At 46.8% G+C, this 9,034-nt stretch overlaps 1 protein-coding gene across 1 annotated transcript; it reads right to left on the bottom strand.

The window, feature by feature from the left end:
• Nucleotides 1-7,918: 7,918 nt before the first annotated feature.
• Nucleotides 7,919-8,965, bottom strand: LOC119285390 (rhodanese-like domain-containing protein 10). Its single transcript, XM_037564655.1, has 2 exons — nucleotides 8,492-8,965; nucleotides 7,919-8,370 (listed from the first exon to the last, which is right to left on the bottom strand). Exons 1-2 carry the CDS (start codon nucleotides 8,929-8,931, stop codon nucleotides 8,178-8,180), a joined length of 633 nt encoding a protein of 210 aa, XP_037420552.1. The 5' UTR covers nucleotides 8,932-8,965; the 3' UTR covers nucleotides 7,919-8,177.
• Nucleotides 8,966-9,034: the final 69 nt, after the last annotated feature.

Here is a 9,034-nt window from a genome sequence, read left to right as displayed (position 1 = left end):
TACCCCCCCCCCCTCCACCATAATCCACCTCGATCATATCGCAGCGGTGCTTAGGCGAAGCCCTGTGTCGGTAGCAACATCATCACCATCATCACGCCATCGTGCTGACGGAACTCTCCCGTGAAGCTCTGCTGGATCGGAGTTCGTGGGATGTCATCGAGCTGGACGTGTGCTGAACTCGGAGGTGCCGTGCGTTCGGTACTTGGATCGGTCGGATCGTGAAGACGTACGACTACATCAAACGTGTTCTCATAATGCTTCCGCTTATGGTCTACGAGGGTACATAGACGATTCTCTCCCCTTTCATTGTTGTGCATCACCATGATCTTGCGTGTGCGTAGGAATTTTTTTGAAATTACTACGTTCCCCAACAAATGCAAGCTATAACCAATTACATTTACCGAAACAATAGCAGCCAGGAAATTTGAAGGGTAGGTATGAACATAATCAGAAATGCACATGTACTGCTAAGAGAATCAATATACACATTACCAATCGAGGAGGAGTACGAAGGTCACGGCGGCGTATGTGCATCATGGTCGGCAACAAGAGTCAGTTCATTGTCGACGACGGTGGTGCTGCTGCGACTTGCCATCGGCTTCCAGAAAGTACATCCGAGACCGTGGAAGACGGCGTCGGGGAAGCGGCTCCGTGTACGACGGCGATGGCAGACTGGCTCCAGTGCGGCGTACGACGCCGTCGATGAGGCAGATGTGCTGCGGTGGACGAGTGTGCCGATGAAGAAGGGGAGGGACACGAAGGTGCTACGGTACCGTAGAGAAGTCTATTTTGCGGTGGGGATAGAAAATGGGGAGTAATGAGTACTCTGGGTGCCGGGGTGGGGATGGATGGGCGGGGTGAACGTGAAGTTACCAAAAGAGCCCCTGAGCAACCAGTATCCGTCGGCCTGTTTCAGCCAAGGGTATGATGGTAATTAACTTTGCATTGGACGAATCTGAGTCGCGGGAGATCTCGAAGGAGGCGGGAGATTTTGCGGCCGACCTGAAAATTTGTAACACTGTACTACTCCCTACTCCCCGTCTGGCGTGTTGAGTGATTGGGCTGAGCAGCTAGGAGTATTGTGATCCCTCTGTTTTTATTTACTCTGCATATTAGGTTTACTGAAGCCAGACTTCCTAAAGTTTGACCAAGTTTATCGAGATTTTGTACATGTGGGAGGAGAAGAGACAATAGGTTTGACGAGAGAGCTCAAAAGAACGTGGACTAGAGGGGAATCTTGTGGGCCGAGGGATTGATAATTTTGTGCGGGAGGGAGGGTGAGGGAGAGAGAGGGGGGAGGAGTTACTTAGCCGTCGTCACATCATCCTTCTTCCAAATGGCCCCGCAGTCTCTAGTGCGGTCTAGTCGTCTTCATTCTTCCCGATGCCCTCCTTGAAGATCAAGGTGGTGTGCATGTGGGGGTGCAGATGAGCACAAGTGAAAGTTGTCGCTATATAACCTTGGATGGGGATGGATAGTGTGCTCGGAGGGGTGGGGGGCTGTGTGTGTCAAATATTCAGAGAAATCAAACCTATGCAGAGAATGCGTGTGCATACTGAGCATGCGAGAGAGGCTAATGGTGCAAGACAAATACATTGTGTGCATCTTGTCCGTGCACGTTGGAGCTGTGGCGACTGAAAGACTTCATCCATCGCCCTCTGCATTGGTGGAAAACACTCCGAAATACCCTCCCAACCGGCCGCCGAATCGTCCTCTGACCTGACCGGGTCAGACGGCGTAATCATTGTTGGCAGATGGATGGATGGGGTTATTGTCCCCGGCGCGGTGGGGTTGGGGGTGGCGCTACTCCTCGAGGTCCACATCCTCTCCCTGCGACGCCGCTTCCCTCTCCCATTGCCTCCTTCGCCGGTCCCTCAAGGCGACGTTCTCCAAGGACGAGAGACCCACGGACGACGCCGAAGAAGCCACCATGGCGGCGGTGTGGGATGGGCTGGTCGACATCTACGACGACGGATGGGGGTCGGCGGCGAGGATGGGGAAACAAGGGTGGACGATGGCGTCGGCTTGGACGCGTGAAATGATGCAGGCACGCGGGAGAAGGGTGGTGGGTTTGTTGGACTTGGGGAATTTGGTTAATTTATCGTAAGGCCACGTTGCTTGGTCCAAGGTAGCGGACGCGCTCAGGTCTCCTCATACCCGTGGACGTTTAGTGATGGTATGAGAAGCCTGTCTAGGTCTCTCTTTTTTTTATTGGTCAATGGCCATGTCATCCAGTCGTTTGAAGCCAGTTTGAGACGTCGTATAGATACTCTCTTAACAATAGCTATGAGTGGCCATACCGTGTACGTTTACAGGGAATCCGATCACACATCGAGTCCCAACAAAGTTGATGTTAAGGTACGGGATGGTCCTCTGACCTCCTCTTACTTGCCCAAATCAGGCACGTGGGCGACAGAGACGTTTGAGTGTTCGTCCGCTAATTCCAGCTTTCATTTCCCTTTCCCGTATAATAATTGTTTTCTTTGTCGTTTCGATTCTCTCGTCGCCATCAGACCCAAAAAAAAGTTTTCCCCTCCATTTATTCGAAATAATCGTTGCAATTTGAGTGGTGAGAAATCGCTTTGACAGCACTAACATCGATCCAATTGGACGTGTAAATCACAGCTGGTCCATGCTTTGGCTAGCACCACCGTCTGATTTCGATCAAATTGATCGCGCTGGTGCAAGTTGTTCACATGGTGACGTGATCTCTACCTTTTATTTGGTTCTGCAACGTGTTGGGCATATAGTGCACTGCAGTGCTCGATCGATCACTTGGATTGTGCCGCAGCTTTCACCGCCACTACGATCTGGTCTACTCTGTTTCTGGCTAGAGAGCTGCTATACACATGACGTTTTTGGACGATGCATGAACGACGCTCCACATCTAGCCATTGAATCAGGGAATAAAGTGCTTCACATCCATCTGATTGTAAATCGTGCGTGCATCGTGCATGGAGTGTCGTCTGTCTAGTATTTTCGTTCTGGCTAATCAGCAAATGGCTCTTCTTTAATTTGGGCAAACAAAAATAGCATTCATAGCATCGATGCGATGAAAACCCAAGATAGCTCATCCGTTGGCACGGTCATTGTTGCCAAATTACATCCTACTTGTCCGCATTTGGTTTTTCAAAAAATATACGGCTAAAATCAACACTGGATAAGATTGGTTGTGGACGTGTATACAAGTTCCTTTTACCTCCTCCCAGATCGCATATGAGCCCCCGCGGCGTCCCTCCCGCAGCCGACTCGGGCGGCGGCGCGCACCTCCCTCCCCTCCCCACCCTCACTGCCGGCCGGAGCCGCCGGGGCAAATCCCCTCACGATGGCCGGCGGTGGGGCCCCTTTTCTCTACTGCTCGGGAATGGCTGATGCGGGGCGGCCTGTCCTGGTAGCGGCTCGCGCGGGCGTGGGACTCGGCGGCATGATGGCGGAGGCTTACGGCGGTTGCGTCCTTGCGACATCGCGCACGCATAGTTCGGCGGCGGCGACGTTTGACCTGGATCCTGGGGCTGCGGCACTGGAAGATGGTGGCGGGTGAAGCTTGATTTTCCGCGGCGGCATGGCGTGGTGTTGTCCTTGTCCAAAGTGAATCTGTGCCGGCCATCTGGTGGCTTTCGCTCCGGATTGGTTCGGATCAGAGACGGTGACGAGCACGCGGAGTTCCTCTCGAGCGCTCTCATGGTTTGGCTAGGTGGGGTGGCGGCTCTCCTCCCATGATCCAGTGGTGGCACACACACAGGCAGTGGTCGATGTGCCAGGGCTCTCACGGTGGCAATGCTGCTGTGGATGGTCATCGGATCTGGGCGGCAAGTTCTGAGGCTTTGAAGGCGGTCTGGACGATGCACAGGTTGTTGGTGGATGTTGTTAGGATAGATCCAGGTGAAAACCTGGTCTTCGGCCGGTGGCCGGAGCCGGTGATGTTGACGCCCTTGGCATCGTTTTCTTCAAGAAGGCATCATCGAGGTGAAGCTCTCAACTTCTCCTGCTACCTCCGGGGAAACCTTTGATTAGTTGATTAGTTGATCAGATGATGGCGACGCTCCTGAGTCGTTCTCTTCTTGAGGGCGTCATTCTTTTGGTCTCTCATTTCTTTCTTGGTTTTCATTGGTTTTCTTTGTTTCTTTCTCAAAGTTTCTCAGTTTTCATTCATTTGAATTGGTTTATTTGGTTTTTCATTTTCTTAGTTTTGTTTTTGTTTTTATTGGGTTTTCTTCATTTTCTTGTCAATTTCATTGGGTTCTTCTTGGTTGAACACATGCTAACTTTTTCAGTACACATTGAACATTTTTAGATATATGATCAAAGTATTCACACACATTTTTTATACATTTTAATATTTTTCAAATGCTTGGTCAATATTTTTTCTATGTTTTATGTAAAGTGTTTTTGTATTATATTTCTTAGAATATTTGGAATTATAAACGAAATCAAAATAAGGAAAAAACATGAGAAAGGACAAAAAAAACAAGGCTCTGGCTTCCCACGCGCATGGGCTGGCCTATGTCGCTCACGCCTTCACCGAGTCGAGCAAGACATAGGTCGCCCACCGGTTATTGCCTATTGTACAAGCCGACGAACACTCACCTTCCATCCTAGGCTTGGGCCATTTCGTTTTCCTTAACCTTCAAAAAATGGGTGCGGGCGAGAAATTCGAACACCCAACCTTGCAAATTCAGTACAACCCTCAATAGCCAATTGGAAAAGACTCGCATTCTTTTCCTTAGGCTACTTTTTGTATTACTTTTTTATTTTCTACTTCTTTTCAATATATGAACTTTTTTCTTAAATTCACATTTTTTACCGAATCCGTCAATTTTTTAATTGTACGAATGTTTTTAAAATACAGAAACTCATTTCAGTTTTTAAGTATTCAAAATCAATACACTTTTCTCAGTTTTATGATTTTTTTCCAAAATCAATGAACTTTTACTAATTCCTGATTTTTTTCAAGATTTGTGAACTTTTTCCCATTTTTCATGAACTTCTATCAATAGTCATGAACATTTTTCTTAAAAAATAAATTTTATGAAATTCATGAACTTATTTTCAAATTTCATGAAATTTTCTGGGGGTTTTTTCAAAATCGATGAATTTTTTTCAAGTTTGTGAACTTATTTAGGAAAAATAAATGAACTTTTTTCATTTTTCAAGAACTTTTATCAAATGTCAAGAATTTTTTGAAATGCATGAACATATATTCAAATTTCGTGAATTTTTGCAAATTTCACTACAAAAAAATCAAATTGCTGAAATTTTGAATTCATGAAAAGATCAAATTCATGATATTTTTTCAAATTCATGAACTTTTTCTCAAATGCGCATTTTTTATATCTTTGTAAACTTTTTCATATTTTTATGACCTTTTCAAACTCTCAATCTTTTTTCCAAATTCACGAACTTTTCACCAATCGATGAACTTTTCAATGCTCCAATTCTTTTTTGATTTCACACTTTTTCAACAGTATTATAAAACCAGCCGGTTTTTTCTCTACATGACCAACAACACAATAAACGAAAAAAAATGAATGGGCCGAGCGAGACCGGGCGAAGCAAGCAGCTAGAATGAAGTTGGGCCAAAGCCTGCTTGCATCACATAGTAAGTTGGCGCTTAAGACGCTTATAGGGCCTCTCCCGATTGGGAAGGCAGATCCTATTTGGCACTTCAGGCATCCGTTTGTATACATTTTGCAAACGGGCGCCTACAGTCCTCCGCGCTAGGTCGGCCCAACCCCATCTGCTTATCTGATTTGGAAAACGCAAAAAAAGGACGCCCGTTGAGGGAATTGAACCGGTGACCTCCCGCTTCAAGGGAGGCTGCGCTAACCACACGGCGACTTAGGCGGATCTGATAAGGTACAACTTTTTTCATGTCTCTTTCATTGTTCTTTTATTTTTCCTTTTTCCCTTTGTCATTTTTTGTTTTTTAAATTCTTCTTCCTTAATTCATGAAAACTGTTCAAATTCTTAAAAAAATCAAACCGATGATTTTTTTATTTTTGGTAATAATTTTTGAAAATCGATGAACTTTTTTCTTCACATCGATGAACTTTTTCCCTTTTCCGTTGATTTTTTGTATTTTTGATGAACTTTTTGAAAATCGATAATTTTTTGACCTTTTTCCAAATTTGTTGAATTTTATTCAAAATTGTGATTTTTTCCGAATTTGATGACTTTTTTTCGACGAACTTCTTTTCAAATTTGTCAACCTTTTGATGTTTGTGAAATTTTTCCAAAATCCATGAACGATTTTGAATTCACAATTTAAAAAAAAATTGCAATTTTTTCCATTTCCTTTATGGAATTGACCAATCAACTGTTCAACCGCGACCAGTGCAAAAACGATCAAGCAAACAAGTGGGGGGGTGGGGGCGAACTGGCCAGGATGATCAAGCGATCTAGGCCGGCCCATGATCGTGCCCGCGTGAGTGCCGGGATCGGGAACCGGCGGCCAACATCATTGATTAGGGACTCCTGGTTGGGAGCTCTCCTACGAAAGATCTCCTAATCCGATGTTAAGCGCCCAATAAGCTCTTCGTTCGCGCTCTTATGAAGGGTTATTGGCTCCTACGACGCACAGGGCGCAATGCATGGTGGCAGCCCAATAAGCCCTTTGTCCTCGCTCGCCCGTTCACTCGTCTCTACTCAAACGCTATTTCTTTCACAGATTTTTTCTATAGCTGCTCATCTTTGTCTCAGAAAAAAAACTGCTTATTTTTTGTCAATTTGTAAAAAACACAAATTTGAAGAATATTAGTGGGTTCAAAAAATGTTCATGGATTTGAAAAAATGTTGGCGGATTTGAAAAAATAGCTCATGGATTCGTCAGAAGAACTACTACTACTAGGGTTTCTTCCCCTATCCCTTAGCGGCCAAGGCAGACTCCCCCCTCAAAACTTCGCTGATGAGCTCATTGATTCACCTCCCCTCTGCATTTCTCTTCGGCGGCCGATGTTGTGGAGGACAATCCTGACACCTCCGCTCCAGTTAGTAGTTTAGGTTAGGGTTCTTAATCTTCACAAGCAGCGGTGGAGACAGGCCCTAGGCAGCATGGGGTGTGAAGATGGATTCCTTCATTGCCTGTAGCTATAGTGCTCGAAGGTGGCCTGGGGCTTGCCGTAATCCTGGAGATGCTGATGCTCACAAGTGTGGCTCTCAAGAGGATGAAGGCATTTCTTCTTCGAGTTTGTCTTCCGGGCTTCGATCTTCATTGAGTTTGTCCGTTTGGACATACTGGATGGAGTTCCAATGTAGATTCATGACCTCTCCTTGGGACGGTGAAATTAGGGTTTCTTATCGTGGGGCGAGATTTGGTGTCAGGTGATTCAAATCTATTCTTCAACGAGGGCTACCGCTCCACGGTGTTGGTTCTTAGGGGCACATGCACGAAGACTTCATGGCTGTCATAGACAAGGTCAAACCAGTCCCGACAGGGAAGCGGCAATTGCGACGCATCATCAGCTCATTCTGGCGATGGTAGTGGTCATTTGGTGCTATGGGAATCTATATGTAATTTTTATTATGTTTAAGGTGCCTGCAGTGAACTTTTATGTAGCAATTGAACGGGGAAAGTATACGGAAAAGATAGTCCTTTTCAATTTTGATTATCTATATATTAGTTCATTTCTATTTCAAGATATCAATATCTATATATTAGTATTAGTTCTCAATTTTGATTATCTATATATTAGTTCGTTTCTATTTCTAGATATCTATTTCTATATATTAGTACTAGTTTTTTTTTGACAATTTATATATATGTATTAGTTAGTAGTACTATTAGTTAACTATCTTAGTTTTGTGAGTTCTTTCTTCCATGAACTGTCGGCACAAGTCATACATTTTTTTTCTGTGGACCGAGGAGAAAGGGGGCTCTGTGCCATGAGAGAGAGAAGCACAGAGGTCAACCGGCTTTAAATATGAAACATGGTTTTATTAGATCATTTTAAAAAAACTACTACATGCAGCTACCAAGAAGGGCTATGTAGTACAAGATGTTGACAAAGGGGAGCGCGGCTGAATCTGAATTACTTTGTAACTATCGTTCGATCTACCATACAACACTTGGCTGAAGCAAAATTAAGCAAATCAAAAGGCCGAGAGCAGAACTGGATTGAGAGGCTAACTTGGAGCAGAGGGCGCGCCATTCCATACCACCATTGCATTCCGTTCGATTTTCACTGCACCACCCGTAGCAGCAGCAAGATCTGAAGGAAGATGTAGGATACTCCCCCGATGGTGGCGTACCGGAGCTTGCTCTCCCCCTCCAGCTCGGCGAAGTCATCGTCAACGGACTTGCTAAAACCCCCGGCGAGCCATGCCACGTTCTTGTACCCGTCGTCGTGCAGCATCCTCACCGCAATCAGCGACCTTGAATTGATTAACAGCCCAGCCAAAAGCTTTATCCACATCAGTCAACGTGGACAGTACAGGCATGCCACTTAATCATCCGTTTGTCACCGCAGCAAAGTATATATAGTCTACTAATTACCTGAGGCCTTCGCCGCATGCGACGAGCAGCTTGGCGTCCTTCCCGGCGACGGCGGCGGCGACGTCGTCGAGGAAGCGGTCGTTCATCTTGGTGAAGGAATGCCCGGTCCAGAGCCCGATGTAGCCCAGGTGGACCCACTTCTTGAGCAGCGTCACTGGGCCCATGTCGTCGTCGGCCATGAACAGCGGCACGTGCACGGACCCCCGAACGGCGGCGCGGTCGTGCTCCCAGGCCGGCCGGACATCCAGCAGCTGGAACCCCTCTGAGCCCATGACCTCCACCGCGTCCCTCGGCCGGACGGCTTTCACCGCGCCCGACCGCACCAGCTCCTCCGCCCCTCCTGCCCACGACGTCGCCTGCGCCCTGATGCGAGAGCGAGACACGCCCGAGGATGCAGAGGAGAAGCAGGCGGCCGCGGTCGTCGCAGCACCCATGGCCATGGATTCCGCCCGCTCGTGCTTAGTTTCTTCAGCTCCGTGCTCTGGCGATTGGCTCGTCGTCCCCTTGCCCTTGCCAGGGAACCATGGAAGGATACGTTTCCAG

Source organism: Triticum dicoccoides, chromosome 4A (assembly GCF_002162155.2).
Source record: "Triticum dicoccoides isolate Atlit2015 ecotype Zavitan chromosome 4A, WEW_v2.0, whole genome shotgun sequence".
Lineage (NCBI taxonomy): Eukaryota > Viridiplantae > Streptophyta > Magnoliopsida > Poales > Poaceae > Triticum > Triticum dicoccoides.
Note: the sequence above shows the minus strand (reverse complement) of the source record. Positions and strands in the feature narration are given on the sequence as shown.